Raw genomic sequence first — 19,299 nt, forward strand, 5'->3', positions numbered from 1 at the left:
GGCCTCAACAGCCTCATCTAAATCTGTAATAATTGAATATCAAACAGTTACAACATGTCATTATTTATTTATTTATTCGGGTGGTCCGGGTATAACGGGCGGTTTGGTTATCGGTTTGCGGTTCGGTTATATCGGTCAATATAAAATACAAAACCAAACCCAACCATTATTTTTCGGTTTTTAAAAAAATGAAACCATAACCAATCCAAACCGTTATAAAACCGTAAATTTCGGTTTGGACGGTTTGAAACGGGTGGTTTGGGCGGTTTCGGAAAATTTTTGCTCACCCCTAGTTATCCTAATTTAAAAGGTTTTTTAGCTCCATTTCAAAGTGAAAAATATCATCGCAGAGATTTTGATACTGGTGGAGGAATAAGAGAAAAAGAGGAATTATTTGATTATACACACTCATTTCGTCCATTTCATATCTGCCAAGTGAAATTGTTGTGATAAATTCATTATTTTAAAAGATATACCAAATTATCCGTTGAGGCGTCAAATGTTGATTCCACATGCATGTTGTGCATTGCATAACTTTATACGGATGGAGGATCTAGCTGACAGATATTTTACAATTTATGGTCAAGATTATTTAGAAGTTCTGGGAGGGTCTAATGTTGTTCAAGAAGGTTTTTCATTGGATATGACTAATCACGATGAAATGATTCAAGTCAGAGAATCAATTGCTAATAATTTGAGGAATCATCGCAAAACAAGGTGCCATAGATAATCATTTTCGCGTGATTTCTAAATTTGCATTTTACTTGTTTGATGAGAATAAGTTTCATGTATAAAATAAGCTTGGATAATTTGGCGCAGTAGATTTGACACCGTAAATAAATTTTTTCGTGCAAGTTCTAAGTTTGCGTTCTACTTGTTAAATGAGAACAAGTTTCATGAAGTAAATGAGTTTGAATATTTTTTATTGTTTTTTTTTATTTTGAAAATAACTGGTATAAAGATTGTAAAATTCATATTCTATATATTTTGTTAAGTTTTGATTTTTGATTTCTATATTAAAATTAAATTATAAGTAGATTTATATTATAATATAAAGCATTTATAATAAATAATAAATAGTTTTAAAAAGTAGATTAAATATAAGATGTTTCTCTTTTATAAAATATTGGTTATGTGAAACATATTTTTCAGTTTTCCAAGAACAAAAAATTATAATATGAAATAAGTTTTTCATTTTTATTTTTTGAAAAACTGCTTTACTTTTAGAACACATTTTCTTTGTCTTTCAAATATTTGTAAGAAAATGTAAATTCAAGAAAAATGAGAAACAAAAAACTGGAAAAATTTTCTGCAAGTAAACAACCCCTTAATGTCTCGTCCATTTCCTATCTGCCAAGTGAAATTGTTGTGAGAAATCTATTATTTCACTTAATCATTACATGATAATCTCCAAATATTTTTGAATTTACCACTCATCTGAGAGTTTGGTTGGTGTTGTCCAAACAAGAAATGATGTCCATATTTATTTTGAATAAACTCGATCTATTTATTGAGCTCTTGAGATGGAATATCCACCACCATTAGGTTTTTATTTTCAAGATCCTTCAAGTCTAAACCACCTTGACACTTACTCGCACAAATAGTCGACCAATTGATGAGATGCATCTTCTTTCTTCCACCTGTATGATCTTCATTGTCACCAGGGCCGACCCTATGTATTTGGGTGCCCTAGGCGGGATTCAAAAATGGTGCCCAATATTTATAACCAAAAAATCACAATAAGATATATTTATTGTATAAAAGAAAACTTATTTGAATCTAAAGTAGCAAGTGAATATAATGAATTTCTTGTACGCTAAATATCCAAGTTTTCAACCTCCTACAATAATCTCCTGCAAGCCATTGATGTAGTATCATGAATATAGAACATTCATCATTACTAGTACACAACAATGTCAAAATAAAGTTATAAAAATGAGTTTACCTTTATTGATTTTGAAACTTTTTTCTAGGCTTTTGAGATGTGAATTTCTCTATGATTTTGCTATAATCTAGAGAACTTGCCAGCTCACTTTCAATAGACAATAAAGCCAATCCATTAAGTCTATCTTGAGACATCGAAGAGCGGAGATAAGATTTGATCAGTTTCAATCTACATTATTCTCGACAAGCCCATCTTTTAAATTTTGAGTTTCTGGCTCAGTTTCAGTCTCCTGCTCAAATTCAGTATATGTAGCTTCATTCTCAGATTCTTTTCTAATATCTGTATTCTCAATAGGAACCCCCAATATCACCAATAATAGTTGTTTTTTCCCAAAAAACTTGTCAAGAGAGCCCATTTGCAATTTCTCTGCTTCCGCCGCTTTCAATTTCTTTTGCCTTTTTTGATGCCCCGATAACTGGTTACGCTTCATTTTCAAATTATCTAGTCATCAAACAAAATAATGCAATTAATTTTAGTCACCAATCCCAAATCAGTAAATCACAAAAGACATACTACTTTTTACAAAAATAAATCTCAATTATTCTCTAATTATTCACATCAAATCCTTAAATTGAAAAATAATAATAAACAAATAGTAAATTACAATATTATTAAAAAAATAATTAGAATAGAAATCTTTAAACCATACCTGTGTTATAATTGTTGAATTGCAAATTACAGATGATCTGATCTTCACGATGAGTTGATGACTTCGACTGTTTGATAATTGATATTCAGAATGAATAGAGAACAATTTGTATTATGTATTTTATTCGGTAGCTAAGCAGAGGGAAGTAGAGGGTTTTGTACTTTTGTTATATGACTTCGTCTGACCATCTGGGGTAATGGATATAGACGCGCATAGTCCAAAAACTCAATTTCTCCAAACCTTTCACATTTTTACTTTGTTTTGTCTATTAAATAAATTTATTAATTATATTTTTAAAGTAAATTAAGTAAATTATATTTTAATTTAAAATAAAGTTATCACAAAGATAATAATATATTTTAAAATTTTAATATGTCCCCCAATCACATATATGTTAATGTATTCTAATTAAAATTTGTATTTTAAAATAAAAAAAATAAATAATATAAAAAATAAATACACCTATATACATATGTTATTGAAATATTTTGGTGCCCCGGTGGTGCCCTAGGCGGCCGCCTTGATCGCCTTACCCAAGGGCCGGCCCTGATTGTCACCCCAAATAAAAATTTGACGTAGTTTATTTAAGTGCTAGATAATACCTTTTGGAATTTGACACACACTTTAACTGCTGGATAATACCTTTTGGAATTTGACACACACTAAACCAGTAAGAAGGAATGATATTCAAAGTTACTTGAGTAAGAGTCATTCTTCCTGCCATATTCAAAGATGAACACTTCCAATTTCTGAAGTTGTCATTAAATTTGTCTACCAAGGATTTCCAATATTCCTTTGTGATATTGTTTGCTCCAATCCATGCTCCTAAATATTGAAATGACATTTTTCCTTGTTTACACTCCAAGATACTAATACTGCGAGATAATTAGTATGCTACTTGTTCCTTAAATGGTGTATATTGTATTGCTCAAGATGCCGTTGTAATATTTTTTATATTAAAAGATTAAAATATTCTATGTGTAGTGCGATTTGAAAACAAAACAGTTATTTGTTTAATTTATTTATTATTTTATAATCTGATTGTAGTTGATAATTCGGAGTTTTGTCCGTGCTAGATTCCAATATTTTAATGAATTTTTGGTTTGCTCGTGAAAAAAACATAAAAAGCGTTATAAAATAAATCTGCAACCTATAAAATGGGCTGGGCCATTTCGATGGGCTAAGCAAGCCCATTACTCAGCGTCCTCCCAATTACTAGCATATATCCCGTGAAAGCTGAAACTTTGTCTAGCTCCTACCGCCAACTCGCCAAGACAAAATTGCAACCAAAAAAGTTGAACACACACTTGAATAAAATATAGGATATTATTATATTTGATCACAAGGCCATTTGCGTAAACTACTCACATCCACGGGAAATACAATACCTAGGGTTTCTCATCCCCTATAAATACAACGCATTCTCCTCAAAAAACCCTACTTCACTCTTTCTTACATCTCTTCCTCCCAGCCGCTGCAAGAGATAACTTTAAGGTCCTCTCTCTCTCTCTCTCTCTCTCTCTCTCTCGTTTATATGTTTGCATATATACATGTATGTTTGTTACTTGATTCTTTTATTTGCTCTAGTTCTAGCTATGCATCAGATCTTATTTAGTTACTTGTTTGTGTAAGTTTATGTATTTATAGGTTGATGCTTATGTATGTATATATTGATGCTCTTGTTGTTAGTTTGAAATTGACTCTGTTTTGACTTTGATTTAGCTTGCTCATACATGTTTATAAATCTATACAAGTTTATGCCTCAGATCTGAGTAGCTTTATTGTTTATAGTTTGATTTATGTTTAATTTTGTAAATCGATCTAGTTTATTGGTTGATTATTTGAAATCTATGCTTATATAATATTGTTATGTTTATACAGTTTGATTTTACTTTTTGTTTGATGTTTATGTGTATGTTAGCATGTTAAATCATTGATTTGTATGTTAGCGTGCTAAATCACTGATTTGTTCTAGTCAATTGGGTTTCTTACCTCTTAAGTAATTACTGTTTAAGTGTATACTGACTAAACTAGTCAATTTGTATATATGTATATAGACTTTCTATATATGCTGTCAAAGTGAATTATTATAAAATTGGGTATCTCCTGTTACTGCCTTCGATACTTTTGGTTAATTAAATAATTTCTATCTGTTAGAACATTTATACTTCAACTTAGTTTCGAAAAATGTTCATTGTTTTATTTAGTATGTTTGTTGCCTGATTCTATTCTCCTGTGTATTGCTTTACAGTTTGTTGTTCTTTATGATGTGTTGTTTTTGAAAGTTCTTTTATGTTTAGCGGTTGGAAGATATATTGGTCTTTGGTAATTCTCTAGTTCTGTCTACAGTGTATATGATTGTGAATGTGTTAATTATAGAATGATTTCTTTGAGTGTGGATGATGTTTTAGAATATATTATTGTTTTTATTCTGATATTGTGAATTGGTAACTTTGAGACTAACTTTTTTGTTTTCTGTTTTGTAGATCCTAGTTATTCACTATGGGTAAGGAAAAGATTCATATCAGTATTGTGGTCATTGGCCATGTCGACTCTGGAAAGTCTACCACCACTGGTCATCTTATCTACAAGCTTGGTGGTATTGACAAGCGTGTGATCGAAAGGTTCGAGAAGGAAGCTGCTGAGATGAACAAACGTTCATTCAAGTACGCATGGGTGCTTGACAAGCTTAAGGCTGAGCGTGAACGTGGTATCACTATTGATATTGCTCTGTGGAAGTTTGAGACCACCAAGTACTACTGCACAGTTATTGATGCTCCAGGACATCGTGATTTCATTAAGAACATGATTACTGGAACTTCTCAGGCTGATTGTGCTGTCCTCATCATTGACTCCACCACTGGAGGTTTTGAAGCTGGTATCTCCAAGGATGGGCAAACTCGGGAGCACGCTCTTCTTGCATTTACACTTGGTGTCAAGCAGATGATCTGTTGCTGCAACAAGGTATTGCTTTATAATAACTTTGTGAATTGTTCTTTTCAAACTGTTTTTGACTATGTTTCTGTTTCTGTACATTCTTTGCCAGTATATAGAAAGATCTGTTTGCTACTGATTTGAAATTGATAAGAAGTTATAATTTCCTTACTAGGATTAATGTCAAGGCAAATTCTAACAATTCTTTTTGGTTTTGTTTACCTTCTACAGATGGATGCCACAACCCCCAAGTACTCTAAGTCTAGATTCGAAGAAATTGTGAAGGAGGTGTCATCTTATTTGAAGAAGGTTGGATACAACCCTGACAAAATTGCATTCATTCCCATCTCTGGATTTGAGGGTGACAACATGATTGATAGGTCTACCAACCTTGACTGGTACAAGGGACCAACTCTTCTTGAAGCTCTTGACCAGATCTCTGAGCCCAAAAGACCATCAGACAAGCCTCTTCGTCTCCCACTTCAGGATGTTTACAAGATTGGAGGCATTGGAACTGTGCCAGTGGGACGTGTTGAAACTGGTGTGATCAAGCCCGGTATGGTTGTGACCTTCGGTCCTTCAGGGTTGACCACTGAAGTTAAGTCTGTTGAGATGCATCACGAGGCTCTTCAGGAAGCTCTTCCTGGTGACAATGTTGGATTCAATGTTAAGAATGTTGCTGTTAAGGATCTCAAGCGTGGATATGTTGCCTCCAACTCTAAGGATGACCCTGCCAAAGAGGCTGCCAACTTCACTGCTCAAGTTATTATCATGAACCACCCTGGTCAGATTGGAAATGGTTATGCTCCAGTTCTTGATTGCCACACTAGTCACATTGCTGTTAAGTTTGCTGAAATCCAGACCAAGATTGATCGTCGTTCTGGTAAGGAGCTCGAGAAGGAGCCTAAGTTTTTGAAGAATGGTGATGCTGGATTCGTTAAGATGATTCCAACCAAGCCCATGGTGGTGGAGACCTTTATGTCCTACCCTCCTCTTGGAAGGTTTGCTGTTAGGGACATGAGGCAGACTGTTGCTGTGGGAGTCATCAAGAGTGTGGAGAAGAAGGATCCTACTGGAGCCAAGGTCACCAAGGCTGCAATCAAGAAGAAATGAACCGGTTCTGTTGGAGGTTATCGGTGTTGTGATACTGCAGGCTGGGTCTGTTTTTCCCGTCTGGTAGTTTTAATTCTAAGTCAAGTTTCTATTAAGTTCCGTATCATTTGTTTTGCTGTGTCAGCCACCTGGTCTCAGAATTGGGTGCTTGACAGGCGGTGGTGTGGCTATTATTAGCCTTGTTATCCTTGTGTTTGTTTCGTTTCCTGTTTGTTTAAAAGACTACGTTGTTATTTGATATCGTATGACAGACCAGCCGTTTATTTTTGTGTTAACATACTTCCTATATGTTTCATATATGAAATACCTCCTTTTTGTTTAAATGCGTTTCCAAATTGTTTTTAAACAGAGGTTAGCTTCCTTTAGTTCTTGCAACATGTAGGTAGTTTTGGAAGCCTCCATCTCTCAATTTGGAAACTTGCTATATTTTAATGTTCTCTTCATCAGGGAAAAGAGCATTTTGATAGAACATTCAGCGTACATAAATAAAAAGCTCGTAGAGGCCATTAACTTACAATGTGGTGTGAGCTCGATTAGACCCTTAACCGGCCCGGTAGGCACGATTTTTGCCCAATAACATCTGGTGGAAATATGACCGACTCTGTTTCAGTCTCCACTCGTTTATCTTAATGTCATTTATCGGACTAAATTGTTATATACATAAACTGTTTTTTTACGTAACAAAATTTGGTTTAAGTTCGATAAAAATTTACAAGACTTTACAATTTAATGTGAATAAATGAGATCACCAAACCCCCAAGTCATTCATGATTTGCACGGACTTGCTTCCAGATTTTGGTGTGGAGCTTTAGGAAGGAAAAAATAAAGAAACTTTACGGATGCAAATGGACTCAATCTTCGGTAAATACACCTAAAAATTAGTGAGATATTTTATTCATTAGTTTAAATGACTAATTTATCCATATATTTAATATTTATTTAAAAATTGTGTTGTTAACGAAAATCGAACTTATATATATATATATTTATACATATATAGATGTTGATATCACTACACTATATTACCACTTGTGTTTTTTTATTATATAGATAATATGTGAGTCTCCTAGATAATAATATTTATTGTTATTAACTCCAACTCCAAGAGAATAAAGTTGCTGAAATTATCTGATAGAACTTTTCCGAGATAATATTTAAAAATCAAATAAAAAGATGACACACGACATATATAAGGTTAGGTGTATATGTGCTAAGGAAATGAAATAATTAGAAATTATGTAATAAGAAAAGTGAATATTATTTTGATTCGATGTGCGTGCATATCTCAGGAAAAGTGCCCTAACCTCATAAATTTTATTATGTAACTTTAAACATAATTATAATATCACAGTTTTGAATGTTATCATTATCATATTGTTAACTTGAATGTTATCATTATCATATTGTTAACTATGTTAGATATCTTTTTTCATGAAAATTGGTGATATATTTTATTAATGTATAATGACAGATTTGCCCTTGTGTATACTAGATATTTAAAACTGTGTGTACACATATTTTCGTATAAATTTTTGCCACAGTGTCATGCAAATATGATATGTGTGTGTATCATGTGAAAAAAGCAAAATATAAAATTAAACATGAAATACAAATTGATCACATCTAAATATACATATATGTTTGTGTGTCATATGCATGTGTATAAAAATTTCAAATTTAAGTAAACTTTAGGTTTGTAAATATGAATTTTTCAATAACAAAAAAAGTACCATCAATATATATAATTATTGGATCATTAATGAAGTTCATTTAGAAATATTGAATTTAAGACATAAGATTAAATATTAGACATTGATCGATGAGCGATGTACCCTCGATAATTCAAAAGACATTTTATTTATTTCGAAATGATCAAAATATCCACAAATCTAATATTTAGTTATGAATTATGACATTTAAAGGCTTAATGACCTTTTGACCATTAAAGTATGAGTTGTTATACCCGTCAGCCCCAAATGTATAAATTCATACATTTTGACCCCCATAGTATCCGTCTCCATACATTTTAACCCTTTTTCGCTTCAAAATAACATATCAGAGGGTTAAATCGGCTTTTACTAAAATTGTTCCCAGAGGAATATCGGAGCGGAAAAGGGTTAAAATGTATGAACACAGATACTATAGGAGTCAAAATGTATGACTTCATACAGTTGAGACAATTATGAGAATCGGAAAATTATTTTCAGCAACAGCTTAAATCGTCTAAGGTATGGTGCTCCAAGCCTTTTAGCATGTAACGATGTTGAATGCCTTCGTCGTGGTGGTATAGTTGAGGCGTCTTGGACTCTAGTGCTCTACAATGATTCCTGGCTACAATTGAGTAACTGTAACAGTTTTTGGTTTCAAACATTGCAGGGTCAGCGTTCCCCTTAATCGTGTCTGTGTTACAGTTTGTAGTGTTCTAATTCAAGTTTTGGGAAGGGCGGGAACTTATATTATAAAACAGTGTCGTTATTTATGTTCGGACAGTGTCATTTTTGCTTATACGAGGTAAACGCCAACCATCTTAACAAACCCACTAGGATAAGGACAGCTGTTTATTTGTTTGTACTGGCTATATTACCAGACCACTATCCCTTGTATTCAGTAACTTGGAGATCAATTTATTTCTTGTAATTTCTTTCATTCTTGTCTTTTAATGAAAAATAAAAAAATAGATCTAAATTATTTCTTGTTGCAATTGTAACAGTCTGCATTAGGGATATTCCGTCGCTCATCACTATTGGCAAGGGTCATCAACCCAAGAGAGTTGTCAAAAGAGTTAATTAATAGTTAAAAACTGGAAAAAAATTATGTTGGTAAGAAACAAAACTTGTGATCCGTCATCTATATATGTCTAGATCCCTTACCAACGACATATTTATTAAAGAAAGATTAGTTAATTGGTGAAATTGAATACTCTTAGGGGCTCTGCAAATAGTATTAGCACCAAAAGTAATTTTCATGGCACTCACACAACTAATCAATCAAGTTGCCAGATAATTTATATCAGATTATATTCTAAACACGACATCATGTTTAATTGAGATCCCAGTTGTATTTCAAAGAGATATGTCCTAAGTCCAATCATGTATGAGGATTTAGAAATAACTTTTATGTAATCTGTTTTGATTTCATTGATATTAATAAAAGACTTGTTTCGTTTTTATTGCGGGCTCTATCTATTTAAATGTTTAAATAAGATATACCACAGTTTAGAGTAAAGCTTTTTATGGATTGTGATGAGATCATAATAATGAGACCTAAAAGATGATAACTCTAAATTTAAATAGTTCCTGGTCGTAGGATTACTAACTGGTAATTAATAATCCGTAAAGATCGGTACATACTATGCTTGCTTCATTATGAAGGATGTCTGTTCTCATAGACATTTGTGTGGTGACACTATAGCTAGTATGTAGGTGCTTATTATAGAATAAGTTCACTGAACATGACTCACACAGCTGAACAACTGATGGAGTGCACTCACGTGTCAGCAGTTGTTCACATAGTGATAGTTGTACAAGTATCCTTAGACTTGAGGTCATCATAGTCATCTTGTGTACACTGAACTATACTTTGGTTTATTTCTTAGTCTCAAGGGACAATTATAAGGGCTCTATTGGGTATAGGAATTTGTACACGAAGATAGTGTATGATCAATAAAGGATCTATCCCTTCCAGTGTAGGAAGAGAATGTTCAATGCTGATCCACTTATGTTAGTTCAGGAATCTCTGGTCAGAGTGAATGAAATTAGAAAGGAGTTTCTAATTTACATTAAATAGAACTAAACATAGTGAATGGGAAAGCAAGTGATTAAATAAAACAGGCTTGACACAAGTTCCATACCTTGTATTTAATCGTGACATTGCAGGGTAGAAGGAATTAATTGTACGGTAACTATTCACTGAATAGGTTCTTGGTATTCTAAGTAGTGAATTCGTATTATCCGGATAGTCGCGATATGCTGATAAGTATCCCTCACGATGTAGAATAAATATGATTCATTAATTAATCATATTTAATGAATTAGAGAATTTATATAAATAATGATAAAATAGTTTTATTATTATTTATTTCTACTACCGGCTTAATATTGAACCTACAGGGTCACACCATAAAAGAGAATGATTTAATGGTGGAGGAATTAATTAATAATGGCTGATAATTATTTATTTATGAAATAAATAATTAATTGGCAAATTTAATAATTGATTAAATGAGATTTAATTGATTATAAATTAATTAAGAAAAGTTCTTAATATTATTAATTAAGAATTTAATTTTTGGAAATTAAATCAAGTGAGAGAATTATTTCTAAAGAGTTTAGAAAAAGGATTAATAATTAAAAGGTGTTTTAATTATTAATGAGAATAATAAAGGGTTAATAATAATAATATTTTATGGAAAAAATTTCAGCTGAAAATTTTGCCTATAAATATACTATTATAAACCTTATTTTTGCCTCAACCAAAAAGATTTACAAAACCCTAATTCTCTCCATCTCCTCCTCCTTCATTACATCGTTTTCTTGGTGGATACCGGTGGAGTGCTTCACACTTGAGGAGCAGCTGCTAAGGATCTCCGTCCATCATTTTTGGATCGCCATTAAAGACCTCCATCTTTCCATTAACGTAAAGCTTCTTAAGGTAAACATACTGAACTACGAATTAAATATTATTTTTCGCATGGATCCTGCGGAGGGTTTCGGTTTTTTTTTAAGATTTAAATTTACGTTTTCGTTGCGTTTATGTGCTAAAAATCCTTCAATGGCATCAGAGCTACTTGCGAAATTTTTTTAATTCGTTTATGTGTTTAACTGTTTTCGATATATGAGCATGTACGTGATTCGCCATGATTTAATGTTGATATAATATGCTTATATATATATGGTTTTGAATATACGATATTCATGTGAGTTGTATAATCATAAGATGATTATGTTATCTGTATATATACTGATATATACATGATTTATGTTTGTTTTAATTATGAGAATCATATTAGATATGGATTCTGAATTGGCTGCTGCAGATTTGCTGAAATCTGGGTCTGGTGTCCGATTTACGCAAACGAATACCCTATTCCATAGGTAAACGAGCGTCTGAACAAAACTGATAGCTAAAGCTATCAACGACTGGTCTGTAAGGCGTTGGATGTCGTTTACTGTCCGTAAACAGTGATTCTTGTTTTTCTGATTTGATTCTGATTTTTGTCATATTTTTTTTATGATTAGATCATGGATAATATGATATGTTAAGATCAGATTATGTGTTTTAACATGCTTTTATGTGTTGTATGAGCATGGTGGATGGTTATGGCCTTTCGACCTTAGTGTAATGGTTTTGGTTTTGGTTTTAAATACGACTTGCATGTCGTCAATCTTTGTAATCATAAATCTCGAATAAAACTCGAGTTATTCTTGTAAGTTCATTAGATTAGTTTTACTTTCAATCATGTAATGTAATTGAAGACTCAATAAGGCTATCCAATGGAGGTGATACAAAGAAGAAGACGAGGCATACAAGAATTCTAAACAAAGAAGAAGACTTATGTAATAAGTAGTTGTATTTATTTCCATCACTATATTAGATTGACCTTGATCTTTATCATGAGCTTGATAAAGATCACATAGGATGGGGCCACAACCAAACACATTTACTTTATTGCACTTTACATTTACTTGTTTATTTAATTTTATATATGAGATATATGCCTATGTTTACCATGCGATGATAGATTTAGGGAACTTAAATCAATATAAGGCGTGCTCTAGAAAATCTGGAATAGGAATCGTTTCTTGCCTTAACAATAATATTATGAATACAATCATGAGATTCTTGTGTTTATGAAACACGTAATTGAATATGAATTTTCAATATTGAGAGAAAGGATGATTCTGTCAACAACAGATTTCTATCTGTAAGAAAGGGTTATTAAGTGACGCCTCTTGACAATGCTCCACCCGATCTAGGAATCATCTGATTATCGATTATTGATTTGAAATGTTTAATTTAAAAGGAAGAATCTCTTTATAATATGATTATGATTGTAATGTAATATAATCCCTCTAAAATTAAATAATATCAAGTAGTAATTGGCCAATGACACAACGGGCTTGTGTCGGTCAGAGCCTTCCAACATGGTAGAAAATAGTTCTTATTTTTGAATCATTATTGTTTCGTGCTACAGCCGAGGGCTTTGATTTCAAAATAAGAAATACTTGTCTATTACATAGAGATGTGTACATTGAATTAGAATCTAAAGGTCGGTACGTGCCACAGCCGTGGGCCGTTGGAGAATGATTCAATTGTACGAAATGTTGGGTTAGACTTGACTTAGAATATTGAGTTTGTCGTGCCACAGTCGTGACTCAATTATTCAAGAGGCTAAAGTTATATTAGGGAATAACATAAGATGTAATTGACAAGAGTTGCCTGCCTATTGAACATCACATGACGTTTCGTGTCACAGCCGAGGTTGTGTGATGGAATGTAGGATCCCTATTCCCACTAGCATTATGAATGCTTAATTTTCACTTAGGGGGTTGAATAAATTAGATAAACTAGTGGGAGATACTTATGAATAAAGACCCGATTCATATAGTGTTTTAAAATGAAATTGAATATTTGCTAAGTGTTGTTATGTGTTTATCATTTACAGATTTACTATATTCGTCATGTCTTCTACACTATCACTCCGGAGCATACTAGATGCTCACAAGTTGACTGGTCCTAATTTAGCTGTTTGTTTTCACTGTAACAAGTTGGGGCACTGGAAGAGGAACTGCAAGGTTTACCTTGCAGAATTGAAGAAGAAGGAGGGTAGTAAGACTACCGCTTCTGATTCAGGCATGTTCATGATCGAAGTTAATATGTCACTAGGTCAAATTTCTACTTGGGTATTAGATACCGCCCGTGGTTCTCATATTTGCAATTCGTTGCAAGGACTAAAGGGAAGTAGGACTCTTGAAAAAGATGAGGTGATTCTACGTATGGGTAATGGAGCAAGGGTTGCGGTCATATCTGTAGGATCATTTAGTTTACATATGCCTACGGGCAAGACTATTATTTTGAATAATTGTTATTACATTCCCTCTATTGTGAGGAATATTGTTTCTATTCCTATGTTGGATTTGGATGGTATTTTATTTATTATTAAGAATAATGAATGTTCTATCCTTAGAGATAATATTCTTTATGGACGTGGTATTTTAAATAATGGTCTGTATGTATGTGACGTAGAGCATGATTTACTTCAGATTGAACAAACTAATAAAAGTAAACGAGATGATGAAAATATGACCTATTTATGGCACTATAGGCTAGGTCATATTAGTGAAAATAGACTGCGGACATTGCATAAGGAAGGGTTACTTGACCCCTTTGATTTTGAATCATATCCTACATGCGAGTCTTGTCTATTGGGTAAAATGACCAAATCTCCATTTAGTGGACATGGAGAGAGGGCTGCAGATTTGCTAGGATTGGTACACACAGATGTATGTGGACCAATGTCTACGCAAGCCATGGGTGGATTTTCGTACTTCATTACTTTCATAGATGATAGATCTAGATTCAGATATGTGTATTTGATGAAATACAAGTCTGAAGCCTTTGAAAAGTTCAAAGAATATAAACATGAAGTGGAGAAACAAACCAAACACAGTATTATAACTCTTCGATCAGATCGAGGTGGTGAATACATGAATAGAGAGTTTCTAGATTATCTCAAAGAAAATGGTATAGTCTCCCAGTGGACTCCTCCATATACTCCACAGTTAAATGGGTATCTGAAAGGAGAAATCTAACTTTGTTAGACATGGTTCGGTCCATGATGAGCTATGCGAATCTTCCAGTATTCCTATGGGGTTATGCATTGGAAACCTCAGCATATTTACTGAATAAGGTGCCTTCCAAATCTGTTCCTCAAACTCCTTATGAGATATGGAAAGAAAGGAAACCGAGTCTTAAACACGTTAAGATTTGGGGGTGTCCAGCTTATGTCAAAAAGGTTGACCCAGATAAGCTGGAATCTCGATCCGTAAAATGTAATTTTGTGGGATATCCTAAAGAGACTTTGGGGTATTACTTTTACACCGATCATCGGGTGTTTGTCTCCAGACATGCTACCTTCTTGGAAAAGGAGTTTATCATTGAAGGAAACAGTGGGAGAAAAATTGAACTTGATGAAGTTCAAGAAGCACAAACTACTACGGATAAAATGGAAACACTGTTAGGGCGAAAACACGCACTAATATTCACGCAAGTATACGCGTTCGCAAGTAATATAGAATACTTTCTAGTTCGTTCCCACAAAGACTCAGACTGAATTATTGTCTAATTAAACTCACTCACCAATGTATGATTACTTCTCAATGTTAAGACACTAACACTTAAAATTGTTGATTAAATATTAACTATAATTAACTACTTAATTAACCACTTAACTAACACTTCAATTTATCAATAATAAAACACTCATGAGATCACAACTTCATTATTACTTCCTTCAATAGTCATTGTTATTACCTTTAACATGTGATAGTGATGATATTAATCGAATAACACGAAACTGATAAAAGCCAACTTTCATTGTACTAATACCATTCTTCCAAGCATCCACAATTAAGATAGAAGTTGAATAGTCATCAATTATGTTGAGTTCCTATATGTCTACAGAAATTGACAACACAACGATTTAAGCACAAGTTATTTCTTTTGATTACATAGGGCAAATAAAACTGTTAGAGTTACCCACTAATCATGCACAACATACATGAACCTATGCTAGCATGGCAAGTTCTAAATCTCAAGATCCACCGTCGCTTCACAAGAGATTAACACCCTATCTTATATGTTCGCGACGCACATAAGACGAATACGCACAACCAATACTAGATATCATACAATCATCACACACTAAAGTATTAAACAATTAACTAAAGAATTCCATAATAAATCCGTTGCAACCCCATGATCACGATTAGCCCATAATCGTACTTATCGTCATCATGGGTTCATATGAAATCATGATAAACAAACACAAGAAAATAATAACTAAACTAATTATATTAAAACAGAGTACGTCACAAGAGTAAATAAGTTCAAAGCAAGAAAACTAGCATCCAATGTTATAACGAAACAAGAATCACAAGAAGATATGCTTCCTCTCCGTTGCGGTGTGCTAAATCGGTCTTCCTCCTTATCTCCTTCGCTCCTTACGTAAAAACACAATCTTCTTTTATCCACACTTGTGAAAACGTCTCAAATCTACTTATATAATAGTCCCATAAAACTCAGATTACATAGAAGTGGAAACCAAACAGAAGTAGAAGTCCTAAAATAATTTGTCTTTTTTCCCGACCCTGCGCGGCCGCTCAGCATAGCTGAGCGGGCGCTCAGCTTGCTGCGCGGCCGCTCAGCAATGCTGAGCGGGCGCTCAGACCTCTACTGGAAAAAAATGTTTTTGCTCCGTTTCTTCGCCGTAATCTGCCCGTTTCTTTCCTCTCGCAATGGTGAACACATGCCAAGACTTATTCTTGATGATTTCTCCCCCGAAATGCAACTAAAACCCTGAAATGCATAAACACTAGAAAAACGCATCAAATACACAAAATACTTGATTTCAAGACACCAATTTAAGCCATTTTAAGACGTTCTAAGTGGTATAAAATGCCACTTATCACACCCCCAAACTTAAATCGATGCTTGTCCTCAAGCGTCACAGACTCAAAAACAAATAAAAATATGCATGAATGCAATCTATATGAAAATGCAGCGATCCCCCTTACTACAATTAACCAACCAAATTGTCACACCTCAACGAATGCAGTTAGACAACTAAAGATCAATAAACTCATGCAAACGGACATACAGCCAGAAACGTGGTGTGTGCAAATGCTTAACAGATATGCTTCGGAACTAGACCAATTATTATGACTAGACTATCCTCAAGGCAATCCTACGATTATACAAGGAATAAAAATTCTAGGCACAAAGTGATATACAACACTACAAGAACTCTGGAGCTTATTACGGAATCTTGCTTTTTATTTACAACTCAAATGCTTATTTGACCGTGCAATGAGTGAGGTCCACAAAAGACTTATACAATGGTATCCATGTAACGAGTGTTAGGTTAGCGGATCCCAGACTCTAAAAGCCTTAGGTCACTAGGCACAAAGTCCCCTAAGAACTTAATAACTCGAATACCAAAGAGCACACTCTTGATCAATTATGCATAATTTTTTTTTTCTGAGCAAGTGCGTTTCGCTCCATCTTGCTCAACCCTAGACTACTCGCACCATATGTGAGCCGGCTACTAGCCATTTGACGCCTAGCCACAACTAGCAACAACTTCCATATTTTTTTTCTCCAAAATTTCTTTTTCATGCCTTTATCACTAAGAACCTATAATCGAATTCTAAGCATAATAAGTAGATTGACCTTGAAAACAACCAAATCATAATAACAATCTAGCCCTTAAGCATTCTCTAAGACTTAGTGGACTTACAATTGTTTCTAGCATGCATATCAACCTACACAACTTAATATCACTTTAATGCTATCACTACACTCGCATCAATATCACAATTCAGTCGATAAATCATTGCAAAAGGGATCATGGTAAATGCATGAGCTACATGACATTCATAACAAAAAAAAAACTATATGGCATAAATTATGCAACTATATGAACTAAACTATCATGAATATGCAACTAAATGACACACACACAATATTCCTTAACTACCACCCCCAAACTAAAAATCTTTACTATCCTCAGTGAAAGTAGTAGAAAGGAACACAGGGTATACCTACTCGGAGTCATCATCATCATCACCCTCAGTGGGTGGAGTATCAGGCGGCGGGTATGCAGAGTCCTCACAAAAAACTGGCCACTGGATATCAGCTCCAAGGCCTCGAAAAGCAGTCCCTAACGCAAGGGTGAGCTCCTGAGCAAACCTGCTCTGCGTCTCATACATGGCATCCATCCGCCGTGAAAGCCTCCTATACTGGGCATCAACCATCCCAGCACCCTCCTGAGCTCTCGAAGAACCAGCCTCATCACGCCCTGGCCTAGCCATGGTAGCACCTCGTGCTGGACGCCCTCCTGGAAGACGATAACCCAGCCCATGCTCCTTAGGCTCACCACCGGTCCACTCCTGCATCCCATTCAGAGTGCCAGAATCAATCGGAGCTGCTGGTAACTGCAACTGCTCATGAGCCGGCCAGTTCACTCCCACTGCTCGACATAGCTTCGTAACCGTAGATGCATAAGGGATATTCATATGCTTCGCTCCCCTCAAAAACTTCAGAATTCCTTGGTAGATAAACTCACCAAGGTCCACATAGTATTCCTCATTCAGAATTCCCCACAACAACTGTGCTCTCTCAACTGTGACCTCGTGTGCATGCGAAGAAGGCAAAATATTAGCACAAATAAATGCATTTCATGCACGGGCATACTTGTTCATGGCGATCGCCGGAAAGTGACGATACTCATTAGTGCCGGTCCTGCAGGTCCAAACTGTGCCCGGTCGACAGAGAGTCGCACAAATCAAATCCAAGTCAAAATCCTCAGCAGTCTTTTCATTCCAGTTCTCCTCCTCGGGCTTCCTCTCTCGCTGTCCAATCACACGGTGAATCGCCGCAGGATGATAATCAACCGTCAGCCCTCGGACCACAGAAAACCCATTCTTTTCGGCCTTCGCGTTCGCGTAGAACTCGCGAACAACGCTCATCGGTACTGCTTCGGGTGACTCACAAAAAGCTATCCACCCCTTCTCTGCAATCATGGGCAGCAACTCACCATCCCTCCCCGATGGTAAAAACCCCCTCTCCTTCAGAATCAGCTTCCCCAACAGCCTAGTGTACTCCTCCTCTGCGGCTCTGTCAGTTAACCGAGGTCTTGCAGCAGTACCCCTCGATGAATCAGCAGTAGGAACTGTGCTGCTGCTGTCAATAGTGCGTGCTCTCTTGGGTGCCATTGATTCGTGAATAAAAGTATGTAAGAACTGATTTTTGATGTTTGTGAGAGGGTTTAACTGTAGGAAGTTTTGTGGGAGATATGTAGGATAGGTGTATGTATATATAGGGTGTGGATTAGATTAGGGTTTGGGAATTAAGGGTTAAAATGATGGGGTAGTGGGAACAAATCGTGGGTTTATGGGCTAAAACTGTTTTTGTGTGTTTTTTTTTCTGAACTATAAAAAAAATCTGGTACTCGACCCCTGAGCGGTCGCTCAGCAAAACTGAGCGGGCGCTCAGCTTGCTGCGCGGTCGCTCAGCAAAACTGAGCGGGCGCTCAGCTTGCTGCGCGGTCGCTCAGCAAAGCTGAGCGGGCGCTCAGGGGGTCACTGGAATTTTTTTTTTCAGCCCCTGTTTTCTGATTTTTTTTGTGTTTTTGGATAGGTTATTAACTTCTAAGGGTTCCTATAACAACAATTCATGGGTTGCCTTCCACGCAGCGCTTCTTTTTCGTCATTAGCTTGACGTTTCGTACCCTTCTCAAGTAGTCAACAAAATGGCACTAACCACTTCTCGGTTTGCCATGTCCCCATAGTAGTGTTTCAATCGCTGACCGTTAACCTTGAATGCTTGGTCCAGATCATTCTCAAAAATTTCCACCGCTCCATGTGGAAACACAGTTTTG

General features: G+C 35.0%; 1 protein-coding gene across 1 annotated transcript; it reads left to right on the plus strand.

The window, feature by feature from the left end:
- The first annotated feature begins 3,930 nt into the window (after window positions 1–3,930).
- On the plus strand, window positions 3,931–6,916 carry LOC141707111 (elongation factor 1-alpha). The gene is made up of 3 exons (XM_074510108.1): window positions 3,931–4,088; window positions 5,081–5,558; window positions 5,760–6,916. Exons 2-3 carry the CDS (start codon window positions 5,097–5,099, stop codon window positions 6,639–6,641), a joined length of 1,344 nt encoding a protein of 447 aa, XP_074366209.1. The 5' UTR covers window positions 3,931–4,088; window positions 5,081–5,096; the 3' UTR covers window positions 6,642–6,916.
- Window positions 6,917–19,299: the final 12,383 nt, after the last annotated feature.

Source organism: Apium graveolens, chromosome 2 (assembly GCF_009905375.1).
Source record: "Apium graveolens cultivar Ventura chromosome 2, ASM990537v1, whole genome shotgun sequence".
Taxonomy (NCBI): domain Eukaryota; kingdom Viridiplantae; phylum Streptophyta; class Magnoliopsida; order Apiales; family Apiaceae; genus Apium; species Apium graveolens.